At 39.6% G+C, this 14,529-nt stretch overlaps 1 protein-coding gene across 1 annotated transcript in view; it reads right to left on the bottom strand.

The window, feature by feature from the left end:
- The window catches only part of JAKMIP1 (janus kinase and microtubule interacting protein 1), a 206,087-nt gene that overhangs the window by 50,255 nt on the left and 141,303 nt on the right, over positions 1-14,529 (bottom strand). Inside the window, exon 5 of the mRNA XM_045018166.1 lies at positions 2,295-2,789. Coding sequence (XP_044874101.1) covers positions 2,295-2,789 — 495 coding nt within the window. The remainder of the gene's footprint in view (positions 1-2,294; positions 2,790-14,529) is intronic.

Consider the following 14,529-nt stretch of genomic DNA (forward strand, 5'->3'; position numbering starts at 1 on the left):
TGCTAAACAGCAAGACATGAAAGCAGACAGTGCACAAATTGAATCTCATTTTCAGATTTGTGCTGATATTATTGATGCTTGTGCAGAAAAAGGGAAATAAATGAAATATCCTCCCACACCCAAATCAGACTGATGACCTTCATTGGAAAGGCAGGCAAACGTTATTTTTTGCCAAATGGAAGAAGGGAAAGCATTTGGGGTGTCTCCACAGTTAGGAGGAAGTATTACAATGAAAAGAAAAAAAAATTCACCACCAACCATGAGCTGCTATTTAAACTAAAAACTGAAGCAAGACTATGGAACTAACCCCATTCAGAAGAACTAACCTATTTCATATCATGTTGAGACTCTGCCAAGTATTTAAGAAAGGCCACTAATTCCTGTTTTGTCTTGTTTGTATACTTCAATAGAGCTTATCCAACTGATTTTGTGCTAGTAAAAATCTGGCCTAATTGTAATTCAATAAATAAGATGTTTTCAGTTGTTGGCAACCTGAGCAAGATGGACTAGGTATTCTGTTTGCAGAATCTTAACTACCATGAGGCTGGAAGGCACTCAGACCAAGAGGCTCCATCAGTAGTGGGTGGGGCTTTCTTTGGTTACGTTACAAATGACACATGAGTAATGTTGCAGGCTTTTGCCATTTCTATAATCGTTGTCAGATCGTCACTGTTCAGACAATCCTGCAGAAGCACTGACTTTGATTCTGTTCTATTACTATTCTGCCTATTTAAAACTTGATCTTCAAATAATAAAAAAGGACACTGCCAAGGATGTTAGATGTAACATTGTTTTATTCTGAGGGAGTGTGCACATGAAGTATGTGCTGTGTCCTCCCTCCCCTAGCACTATTTATCTGCTTTCTCCCAAGCAAGGATACAGAAATCAACAAGAACCTTGTGTTCTCATGGAGACAGAGTATGCAGAGTTCCATGTTCTATGCCATGTGATCACTTACAATCATTTGGATTTCAACTCCTGTACTTTGTAGCCCTGTTTTTAGGATTACCAGATTTTTAGGGATGGGGAAAGAAGTATGAAAGGGTAATTATGCTCACTAAAGTCTGAGGCCTGACAATCTTTACAGCATCCTTAGCAAGTTGTAACACCCAACAGCCTGTCAATAACCAATTTACCTAAGGAACAAAGTAACTGCATTATAAGCTTTATTGCCTTAGACTGCAATTACTACCATAAAATGTTATTTGTCTGTAGCTTGTCATTGCCATCATTTATCTAAAGGAGTGGGAGAGAGCATGTCTGCATGTGCACAAAATGACTAACCTGTTCTTGTTTTGTACTCCATTCAAATTCTGGTCTTGACACAAGGTGAAATAAAGAATGTCCTTAACATTAAATGAGAGACTATTCCTCTTTTATCATTTATCTTGCACGGTATTTGCATTCTTATCATCATACTGAAAGTTAATTCATTTTAGTAACCAAATCTCAACACTCCATACTTGGAAAATATGATGATGCCAAATAGAACGGCCTTTTCATTATATATTACTGTAAGTCTACTATTGTGTCATAATTTGCCCAAACGTTGCAGTATCACTAGTGTAAAATGTAGTGGTTTGGATCAGTACGGTTGGATACATTACTTTACGTCTGTTTTGTTCATAAGGGGAAGGCTGCTGCCTATGGTGAACTTTATGATGGAGGAAAAGCTCTGTTACCCTGGGCCCACACTAATACCTCTGCCATTTAAAGGAGTATCAAGAACAAGTGACAAGGGGCAACAAACCTTGCTATTTTAAGAAAGTGAGTGATATGGGCAATACTTTGGAAGCAGAAGGGACTATCTTCTCTTCACTCTGCCAGAGTGGTTCCCACAAGGACAGACTGCTGCAGCACGCACGCCGTATCTGAAATAGCTAGCGTGTCCATCACAGAAAGTGAACCTCTGCTCTGCAGAGGGAACACATCTTGAATCCTTCAATAGAGAAGGTCTTGTAAGGAAAGGAATTTCAGGCAAAGAGGAAGAGAAAGCTACCCAATAACTTGGATCTCTTGAGCGGAAACACACTGCAGGGATTTGGTACTTCCACTCTCTTTATGTGACAGGATATAATGCTGTAGACTGGGGTGTGGTTAGTGGATTGGGGTGAAGCCAATACTCCTCCGTGCTGCAGGAAAAGAAAGAAGTGGGACTAGGGTGTTTATTATCCAAACAACAAACGATTAAATATGCCACTTCAAACCGAACTCTAATCTCTCTCACAGGCAACACAATAATGTTCTAATAGCAGCTGTAAACTGAAATATATTTACTGTTTAATTGCGCTTACCAGCCTGCGGATATCCCTCTCACATTCACGCTTTATTCTATTAACCTCATCTTGATGGGACTGATAAGCCGTGCGCAGATCAGCAGCCTTCATTTTATCTGCCTGCATAATATTGTTCAAAGTTTCTTCAAGCTGCTTTTTACCAGACTTCAGCTCCAATATCTCCTGCTGCATCTTTATACGTTCACAATCAAATGCTTTCCGAGCTTCTTCCCTGGCTTCATTGAGCAATGCAGTTTTCACTTTGTCGGCTGCCCCATCCCGCAACACGTTCACCGTAGACTGCAAGCGTTGAATTTCACTGTCTTTTATTTTTACCATACGAGCTACTTCCTGCTCATGCTGCCGGATAAGCAGCTCCCTGACAGCCTGGAGTTCCTTCATTTTCTCCTCATGGAGTTTAGCCTTCAGTTCAGAGATGTAGGCAGTGTGCTTGTGCTGCTCCTGCTCTCTTTCTTGCTTGACTTCCTGGATTCGCTCTCTCAGTTTACCCACCTGGAACATAACAATAAATAAAACTTGGTTTAACATGACTGCTCATGATGCCGACTCTCCAAAACATACTATCCCAGGTGCCCTTGATATAAAATGGAAAAACTAGATCTGAGCACCTCAAATTTAGAGGAAGTTTGCGTCTGGATCCAAACATTGTAGCTTGGGCCTCTTTCCAGCCAAAATCTAATATACTTTCACCCTTAGGAAACTTGCATATTTTCTTTTAACCTGTAAAACAGACTAATTTCCAGGTTTTTTGGCAAACCACTAGGGGACACTCTACTGGCTGATCATTTCTTGCTGTTACAAGGCATGGCAAGATATGACTCAGGAAAAGTGAATCCTATTTTCTCCTGACTCCCTCCACCAAAGTCTATTGCCAGAGCCTATTTTCTTGATATGACCCGATCACCGCAAGCTGCCAGTCCTTGACTGCTCCCTTTGGGCTGGAACCAGTTTAGGGAGATGAGTCAGATTGGGAGAGTGGCGCTGGGATTATGGAGAATCAGGAAGCCTCTTTGTTTGTAGTGGGGGAATGTTAGGAAACATTCCAGTGCTTGATGGAGTGGTGGATAACTTATTTGCTTTTTCTATGGTGTGCATATTGTTTCAGAATTACAAAACCATTAAAGTATTATGCTCGTTTTATAGATGGGAAGCTGAGGCACAGAGAGGTTAAATGACTTGCCTAAATTCACATAGGAAGTCTGTGACAGAGGAGGGAATTGAACCCAGAACTCCTGAGTCTTGGTCCACCGCTTTAACTACAAGACCACCAATCCTCATCTTACTGCTAAGGATGTGAAAAATAATCTCTCCTTCAAGGGATGAAGAAAGGAGTAGCAACTAGGAAGGAGGAAAGCCTCCTCTCAGTAGGGTGAGAGTTCAGAGGTAAAAGCTGAAGACTAGGGCCTACGTTTTCATTTACTAATTTTGAGACACCTTAGAGTGGCCTGATTTTCAGATGCCTGGTACTCACAGCTTTTTGAACACTGGGCCCCTTCAAGGTGTTTCAGGTTGGGCACCTAAAAACTGAGGCATCGAAAAGCACTAGACACTTTTTAAAATGTAGGCCAAGGACTGTAAGGGTTAAAAGCAGTATTATATCCTATTATATCAATGCACACTGTGATCAAACCTCATTATGACAACACTCAGCAGGTTGCATGAACAGTGATGCTTTTTCTATGTGGAATTATACACTAATTCAGAAAAAAGTCCAGAGGTAAGTTTGCTTCCCCCTACAGAAGCATATTTGGCATAGTATAATATATTCCAACATGATCACTGTCAGTAACACACTCCAGCTATCTCCATCACAATGAATGCCACAACATAGTCACGGCATACGAGTCTGTAATCTAATGCAAAGTTACGGAGCCGCAGAGAATTCAAAGACCTGTGCTCTTGAATGACACTATAAACATGCATACCACATGGTGCTTCTGCTAGAATGAGGTTATTGCACAGCAGGGGAAAGAAAAATGAACCCTGAAAGTGAGTAAAACCACTATTAATGGAATAAACAGTGATCCTGACTGCAGTACCCAAAGCTAGGCATGCAATAAAGTTCTAAACCAGGTACGTTAGAGCAGGATTTTACTGCACCAACACTACCATCTTACACCAAGAATCTGCCTAATAGATGCAAAGAGAAAAGAATATTGCCCCAGAATTATATATCTCGTTATTGGAAATAGATCACATATCTTGGTCTACCCTAATTACATTTTATCCATATGTAATTGCATCTTCTGTAGCTGATAGGGATGATATTTATTTCCAAGACTATAATCAATAAGTCCAGGTTTCAAACTTCCATGTGAGGCCACCCAGGTCTGCATGTGGGCTTAAAATAAACCTTAGACCTCAGATTGGGTATTCATTCACCTATCCACTAATCTAAATGGCCAAATGTAGAACTAGAGGCTGATTTAGGCATCCAAATTTGACAACTGAGGCTAATCCCACACTGATTTAAATATATCATAGCTATTTTTTAGGGATGGAAAAAGAAAGTTAATGGAATCTTGTTAAAAGAAAACCAACACGGTCCCATGGATAAATCAGATGCAACAATTTATCAAGACAGAGAGTAGTTAAAAATCAGTCGTATTCTACGTATATTGTAGGTGAAGGGTAGTTTTTAACCTAAAGTAGTCCTGAGTGTGGTGGCTTCCAAGAGAATTTATTAAAAACTGAGAAATTAGTCTTGAAATACATGTTTCCAAACAGCATTTACCCTCAAATGACTGAGCAGAGAGGAAGCCAGCAGAAGAAGCAAGGAGGGCCGAAGTTACTTAGGAGCCTACATCCCATTCTCAAAAATGCCTTTTGGATTTAGTGGCCTAAGTCTCATGGGAAAATTGTTTTTTATTTCAAGAGACAGTTTCATGTATCCATGGAACCATGTACTATAAACTGAAGATGACAAATCTGTCAAGACAGCAGCAGCCAATAAAAAAAATGGTATTTTTCACCCTGGACATCACTGATTTGAACTTCTAGTCCACTGGCCTTTGTAAATTAAATCTTTAGCTTATGCATGTAGATACAACAATGATCCCAAAGCAACAGTTAGATTTTCGGCAAAAGAATGCAAAAGGTCATTCTTCCTTGACTGTTTTATACATTTTTATGTTAATCTGTATATGTTTAGGTTTGGACAATGTCTGAAAGACAAACATTTTTTTTAACCCACAGACTACACACTTGAAGAATATGTGATTCCAGCTTTGTTTCCCTTTACAAGCCATTTGCACATGTGAAAGATAAAATAAAACAAATCAATAGAACTGTTGGGATCTGTTAATCAAAACAAAGTTTTCATAGTAATCAGAGCTGCAGTCAAAACCAGACTGATCAGGCATATAAGTTATATGTTGTTTTATCGTCTATAAAAATAATTAAAATCCTCACCGTGACTTGAACTATTTCTTTTCTATTTACTTTTTCTCTCGCTTTAACTTAAATTTTAGAAATACTTCATTGTTGCCATAATGATCCTATACAATATATTGTCAGACTTTTAAGTTTCCTACCATGAGCTATTGTCCATTACAATGGCCAGGAGGATGGCCATCTATTTAAGGTCATTTTTAAATCAAGTGCAATAGCTTTCCCCAAAAACTAAAATCTCCAGTCTGTATGTTTTATTACACAGAATGTGCACACCAGCTTCACTTATTTTCTGACAGCACACAAACGGCCTGATCCATTGCTCACTGAAGTCAACAGGAGTCTTTCCATTGACTTCAGCAGACCCTGGCTCAGGCTCTAAATGTGAATCACTCAAACAATAGCAGAGCTCTCACAGTAACAGCAACAGCCATCCTGGATAAACAAGATCACTTTAGGACAACTTTTTGGACTACCAACTTAGAATTCAATAAATAATTATGTCATGTTCAAGGCCTACAAAGAGAGAAGTTAAATAAAAACTTAAAATTCTCAGGAAGGCTGCAACATAACATTACTTTAGTTCTTCAAATCCAGAACTTTAACACATAAGAACCAGAGAGAGAGAGAACAGACTGCTCACTAAGGCTGAGAGGCACAACTCACTCCATCTTGCTCTAAACTGGATCTTTGCAGACTGACTGCTGAAATACCTAGTTTGCATACTTCCCTCAGAGCCCCTAGCCTGGAAGCAGGACCAAGAAAACCCCTGAGAATTCACGGTGATAATATGTAATTTTAACATAGTTTTAATACACCACAGTTTAATACACCATAAACAAACACGAACTTTTAAAGCAATACTTTCCACTAAAACCAGGGAGTGAATAGAGCGGTAAACATACTGTCTTTGTACTGACCACACTTGACACAATCATCATTAAAATCGACAGCCATTTAGAGGCTATGGTTCATACAATGCATTTCCAAACCAGATTCATGAACGTTCGGTTATATGACAGACTACACAGCAGGACTAAAATCACACACGATTAAGAAAAGCTTGTACCTTTCCATAATTACTTTAGAAGCAATGCTAGCTAAATTATACTAAAGAAACTGATACTTTTAAATATTCATCAGCTTCAAAAAATAATGAATAAAACTATTTATCATGTACTATTGTAATTTCACCCATTCTAATGTGATTAGTCATATTTTCAGATACAGACGGACTGCAATTTGATAACTTGTGCTGGGATCTCAGAAACATGTCGATCTTCCCTGCAGATGAGGGACAAAGCTTATCTCTATGCTCCACGTTATCTTTGTATTGATCCAGCTACAGGCAGTCTCATCAATAAGCTTCCAACATTTTTTCATATCGAAAAGTTTATAGCATGAGTAGATTTGAAAGGATTAGATTTTTATTGATAAAGGTTAGTAAATGTTGATTTCATTGTACACACACACACACACACTTCCATCAACAACAACCAAACTTTACAGATAAGCAAATTAAGAAAAATGCTGCTTCAGAACTATTAGAGTTTGATTTAAGGATGTTTACTTTGTGTATTTTGATATGTGATGTTGACAATTTGTGTTTTAATGATTATAAGGTCTCAATTTTTTTATATCAACATCTGCTGTCGTTAAATAATTCTTGTCCGATCCCCCCACACCCCATAATTTTCTGCAACTGTGAAATTTTAAATTGGTAAAAATAAAAAGATGCTTAAAACCCATACTTCTATGGAATTGTGAAAATTTAAGTTGATAAAAATAGAAAAATGCTTAAAAATTATCAATATTATTGTGATCTACACTACACAGCTAGGTCAACGTAAGGCAGCTTATGTTGACCTGATTATGTCAATGTTCACACTACAGCCTCGTCCCACCAATCTAAGTGCCATACTACATTGATACAATAACTCCACCTCCACGAGAGGTGTACTGCTTCTGTTGGTGTAGTTAGGGCAATGCAGCTTCTGTTTTAGTTATTCTACTTACATCACTGTTGACTGTCTTGTCAAGTTCACATCCTGTCAATTTCACAGTGCCATCCTAGAACCTGACTGTCTTGGCTCCCCGCTGGGCTGCTGCCCAGAGGCTCCCTGCTCAGAAAGCTGAGAAGCTCAGGTGGCTGCCCCCTGCTCCCAGCTGAGAGCCCATGGAGGTGCGCAGAACTGAAAGCCCTGGCTCCGAGCTTCCCCACCCCACTCACACACTGCCCCATATCAGTTGGTGGAAGCGCTCCTAGTGAGGACGCGCACCATTGACAGAAGGAGGGTAGGGTGGATATCAGTCACTGCAGTAATTACTGCTGTGGCTGTAAGTCGACTTAACATAGGTCGACTTAGGGCTGTAGTGTAGACATGCCCTAAACCTTAAAGCCAAAACTTAGAGCATAAGTAAAATATACTCTTAACTTTTAACATTCACCCAGAGCCTTAACTTGATTTCTTACATGAACTTAATTAATAAACCTCTAACTGTATGTAACAGGACAGGAAATATCAAATACTCCACTAATGACTAAATCATGGGTTCTCTGAAATAAAGGAACATTTATTGGAAATAACCATCCTGAAAAGCTTAATACATTAAAGTATGTGAAATGCTCTGAAACTAGTAGTTTTTGACTATGTTGCCGACTTATAATTAATAACATTACAATAACAACGCTAGAACAGGCATGAATTATCATCTCTTTTTTTTCCCAACACCTCTATCCTCTGACCCCCCCAAATCAAACCAGTAAAAACTCAATCCTGCTTCCTCTAAAATCAACAACAAATTTTTCAGTGAGTTTAATGGGAGCAGAATCGGGCCCTATCTAAACATTGCATCTTGGCCCTGACCTTGCAAATTGATGAGCACCTCCTGTAAGCTATTGTGAATCATTAACTCCCAATGACTTCAGAGGCAATGAAAGGATACCTAGCACCTGGCAAGATCGGATCTTAGTGTTTCTAACTAAAGATATACACAATGAATAACACTCCTTCTGTTCTATTAATGTGACATGTACTATTGTTATCTCGCTTAAAATTTTATTTTACTGTTATGCATAGTTTCATAGGGCTCTATCCTGCAAGGTGCTGAGCCCACTAATTTCCTACTGAATTAAATGTGAAAACATTCTGAAATTAATTGTGTGCTATTGGACAGTCAAAGCCAAATTGCAATGCAGTTCTTCTGGAAATCAATATATTGTAGGTTTGCAAGCTTGCCCCCCCCCAATGGAATTTAACAGGACTTAAACCAATAGGCTTCTACAGAAATGTAAGAGTTTCTATTAAAATCACTCTAAAATGCCTATACATTTAATAGAAAATTGCCACCTTTCTCTCACCTTTGTCCTTCCCCAGTAACTACCTTCAAAAGGTCCAGTATTGCAATAATGCTTCATTTGGGGTCCATCACTTCTACCCTGTTTCTGGCTAGCAGACATTGTTTTCAGTGCCTACATAGCAGCGACTTTGCCGATGCCAGCTTGAGGGTTGAGGCATTAAGCTGAGGATCTGAACTCTAATAAGCTGTCGCTAGGCCACCAAGAAAGCCTTTGATGAAATGCTGTTTTACACCCACATTGATCACACTGAAACTGTAGCTGTTCCAGTCCAGTCAAAGAAGCTGTTTTGTTTGATCTTTTCCAAAGGAGTTAGCTTTATGCTGAAAGGAATTGCTCTTGGAAGAGAATCAATCACACATTGTCTGCAGAATGGCCTCCCATGTCTGGAATCCATGGAGAATGAGAAAGCAGAGATTCATCAAGGACATTGCTTTGGAGTGATTGTAGCATCTCTATCGTGGTGGTATGTGGCACAAGGATGAAGACCAAGTGCTAAGTAACCCAAGCCAGAGTGAAGGACACTCAAAAACCCTACCACATAGGGGAGCGAAGTAGAAAGAGGTACCCTATGGAATCTACAAGCTCTCCCCTTCTGTCTCTATATGGGGAATTACTCAGCTCAGCCTTGGGACACTGGATGACGTATAGCATACATTGTCAAGAGCTGCAGGACGCACTTTAAAATGGAATACCATACTGCTATGGTATTATAGCTGGAAGCAAAAACCCCTGAGTCAGCAAGTTCAAATCGGAAATAGGATGCAAATTTTGAAAATGAGGGTGTTTAACCATTGGGACAGATTACCAAGAGATGTGACCAATTATCCATAATCTAGAACTGGATTATGATTTCTGGTGCTAAAATGCACTGAGCTACAGAGACCAGAAGGGACATCAGGAGCCACTGAGACAGAAAACCCCTCTATGGAATTCAATAGGACTTAAAGCAATAGGCTGCTACAGAAATGTAGCAGTTTCTATAAAAATCACTCTAAAAATCCTCTACATTGAATAGAAAATTATAATCTTTCTATAAGGTTTAGAACCATCCTATGGGCTTTAATTTTTAAAAATGTTGTATTCCTGCAACCCAAGCAAGACACATTGCAGAGGAAAGCATTCTGAAGGGTTTACAGGCAGGGAGCAGTCTCCTTTAGCTGACGGTACACATCCACAAATGGTCAATTCAGTCCATAGTTTAGGAGTGCTTCTGGATTCCTTGCCGATGTGGAGTGATCACACACCACAATCTGCCAGTAACACTTTCTACCATCTCTAATTGTATAGGAGACCTCATCCCATCCTGGCAAAAAATGGCCTGGCCTCAGTTATTCACATCTTTGTCATCTCTTGGCTGCATAACGGCAATGCAGTATTGTTGGACATGTGGCACTCAGGCCCAAGCGATCAGCTGGTAGAGAACACTGAGCACATCTCCTCAGCATCAGTGGGTACCACAAACATATCAAACCTATCTCCACTCCTTACACAAGCTTCCCATAGGATACTGAACCAAGTTCAACGTCTCCATCCTTATCTTCAAGGCCAAGATGAAGACCATGGCTGACAACTTTGCTCCTCTGGCAAAATGGAACTTGCTATAGTAAGGGTAAATCTTGTCTGTATAGGAGACAACTTTTTGGGGTGCTGGCCCAAGACTTTGGAGTTAACTCCCTCAGAAACTAAGGACCATTACAAATTTCACCACCTTCCACTCCAAGTGCAAGGCAGATTTCTCCGACCATGCCTTCTTTAACATAACCATATAGCTCCATGCATATGCATATATATGCATATACAATATATGCATGGAGCTATATGGTTATGTTAAAGAAGGCAAGGTCGAAGAAATCTGCCTTGCACTTGGAGTGGAAGGTGGTGAAATTTGTGATGGTCCTTAGTTTCTGTAATGTAATATATATATTACATTACATATTTTAAAAATTCCAGAACAAAACACTCCACTGCACACATCTCTCCCTGGGTAGAGGATGGCAGACCACACATCACAGAAGTTAGTCACGCTGCTTAATGTTCTCCTGGAAGGCACTCAGATACTACAGAAATAATGAGCATGGTATATGATCCCATATAGAATATCAGAAATAAAAGAGTAACCATCCTATAGAATTTAATTTTTATATACAAATCCTACAGAAAATGTTCTATTAAATCCTATAGGACTTTTCTGTAATGGACACGGCCTGCCCAGCCTCCCATGGCCTCTCCACTATTAACCAGACACCAAGTTCTGTGGCCTCCCAACCTGCAGTGTCTACCACCCACCTCCTTCTCCATGCCTCTATTTCAAACCTGAGGTTAAAAGTGGCAGAAGCAATAGACAGTGCATAAGTTTACAGCTACACTGCCACCATCTCAGTCCTCCTGATGTCAGAACTCGTACTTTCCCTCCCATCAGATACCTCCAATTACAACTACCTTGTTGCCACCAATCATTTTTACCCGTCAGCCTTGCCTCACCCTGTCACCCACTTTTATCTATATGACCTTTATCACCATCCTTTTCCCACCACATCAACCCTCCTCTGTACTCCTTTCCTCATCAGACCCAACTTCACTGGTCACTTCTCTGCAGCACCCCCACACCCCCAACAAGATGTACACATGTCAACCCAAAACTTCCCTTTCCTCCTCTCCCTATTCTCTCCCATTCTTTATCACTCTTCTTCCTGGGGTATTTTTAGCTTGTAAAATTTTGAGAGAGTCATGTGACAATGTCAAAGAATCACGGAACAAGTTGCTTTATGCTCAAAACTGAAGAAGGGACTTTTATTAAATTAAGGAAAATGGGACCTCTTATTCCCAAAGCCACTTGCCTGTCTCTCTCTGCTTCACTGTGAAGCTTCTTCCTAGACTCTTACTAAGCCCTTGCAGTTGGGCTTCTTACTACATATTTTAAGAACTGGTACACAATCTCACATGGGGCAGTGTATTTATTGTGAGGCACCTAGCTCACCTTTGGGCTAGAATATTATTAGAAATTATATCATACTGCACTACAATATCATCTAATTTCCTGTTCTCCAGAACCTCAAGGTCTCTTTTGGTATTATCTCCCTCCCACTGAATGTGCGGGAGTGTTAATATCTTCCCCCAGATGTACTGGCTTGAATTTTATATTGTTATCCCTAGCAATATTTGTGACGCTTTTCGGTCCCATTGTGTTGTATCTCTATCCATACCACCTCCCAACTTGGTGCCACCTGTGAGTTTAATTAATGTGCTTTATTACACGCTCTTCCTAACAATAAAGAAGTCTGTCAATCCTTGGATCATATACCTTCTCCCCCTCCCTACTGAATCATGTGTTACTGTTTCAGAAATCAAATGATCAAATATACTGTATTCCCTTCATTTACTAATTTTACATTATAATCCAAATGAGGCTGGCCTTATTTATTCTTTATAATTTTCTGCTGCTTATTGTTCATATTTTGTTACTCTTCAGATGCTTACAAGTACTCTCGTTCCCCCCCCCCCATTATTTTACTAGGGATTGAGAATGTAGGTTTACAAGACACAAACATACAACTAGCAAATCAGAATATCCATCTTTTTCAATATATCCTGCCTCTAACCACTGGTCAGGTTCAGATACTTAAAGAAAACCCAACACACAATCATGGAATAACTTACCCAGAGAGAAAGCTTCTTTCTAACTCCAGGCAGTTAGTGGTTAACTTGGGCCCTGAAGCATATATTTTTAATACTATCTAATACAAGCATGGATGGGATTTACCAAAATCTTCTTTTCTTCCTTATCTGAAGATGGTTACTATATTTGTTTTCCCCCTTCAATTCTCTGGTACCTCTTCATTTCTCTACAAATTGCTTATGGTTCAGAAAATTAACTAGATAAATCCCTTTGTACTTGGCATATACATCAGACAGAACTACTGATTTATATATATTCAGTTCTTCCAAGTAATCTCTTCCTTGCTTTTTATCAACAGCTGTGTTTTAAATTCTTCTTTACATTACATACAGCTTTCCATACTTTTCTTAATATAAAGGAAGATTTAAAAGTATTGTTGCTCCTATAACAACACCATGTTGTTTTCTTAAGTTTCATACATCAAAAAAGTTAAGTTTTAAAAACTCACTTTTCAGTCATAGCATTGTACTGCCTATTGAGTCCATCTTGGAGGTGCCAATATTCCACATCCAAAAGAAATGACAAGAAATGAGGAGATGTTATGAAGCCAAGTAATTTAGAAATCGTAAAACTAATACACAGAGTACACTGGGGTGAAACATCTCAATTAGGCTGAATCCCAGGTGCTATTTCAAGATCTCAAAGCTTGTAAAATTTAAGACCAAAAGTAGAATTGCAACGACCCAGGCATACTTAAACAGTGCTACCACTGTTGCATTAATTTAGGTACAATATATGGGCCAAGAATGTTAATATAACTCAGCCACTGTCCACCATAATAAACAGTTTTATACAAGGTTCGGAGTTTGGTATTCAGAAGACTCATCCTGCTTAGCACCATGGCAAACACACCATTAAAAATCCTTTGTAACGTTTGAATAGAGATACAGAAAAGAAGTTAAATTGAGCAAGAATTTGAAAGACACAATATTAAATAAGGCTTTCACTTTAACAACATCCCTTTCTCTTTAGCTGCAGAGAGTTTTTAGAAGAGAAAAATACCCTTTTTGACAGTCTTTTAGATGGTATCTAAGATGGTAATAACTGTCCTTTTGAGGAAAAAAGAGAAGTTAGTTAAGATGGGCTGAAGCTGTCGCTGCTGCTCCTGCTGTTTCCCAGAAGACAAAACTAGACAAACACAAAAGGGAAGAGAAAAGAATAGCAGAGACAGAAAATGCTTCTGAATGAGGAGATATCAGGAGTAGGCACTCCATCTCCTGAACTTTGGTGGAACCTCCTCTGTGGCTCCTAGATGAAGCAATGAGAACACTTCTGTCTGTAACAGGCTCTTGTGAGAACGGACCCTGGAGCGGGATGTGGTAGTCATGGGCAATGATTTCTGACACCCATCTGTCTGACATCAAGGCTGATCACACCTGATGGAAAAGGGCAAGGCAGCTTTCAAAAGAGGTGATCACTTGACTGGATCTGATGTGGCTCCATAAATTTGCTGATGTGTCATAAGAGTGCAGTGTGCTGCTGCTGCTGAGGAGGAAGAGAATATTGGGGCCCTTTGTTGTATTTTGAGTTTTTCTTGGCGTCATATTCTGGTGGCCTGTGGTGGTCGGATGCATCTGTGGCCTCAGGTAGGCTTGCATACAGCATGGCTTGCAAAATAGAGCTGGGATGTAAATCCCCAAGCACCACAAAGTGGCCTTTGAGTCTTTCAAGAGTATAGAGCATTTTCTTCAGTTGCTAAATAGCTCTGTGCTCTCAAAGGGAAAATCCTCAGCTGTAGCTTGTACCTCTCTTGAGATACACGGTGCCGGGAGCTATAATGCTCTAAACATTGCCATCTCTGTGGC

The sequence above is a fragment of the Mauremys mutica genome, chromosome 5, assembly GCF_020497125.1.
Source record: "Mauremys mutica isolate MM-2020 ecotype Southern chromosome 5, ASM2049712v1, whole genome shotgun sequence".
NCBI lineage: Eukaryota > Metazoa > Chordata > Testudines > Geoemydidae > Mauremys > Mauremys mutica.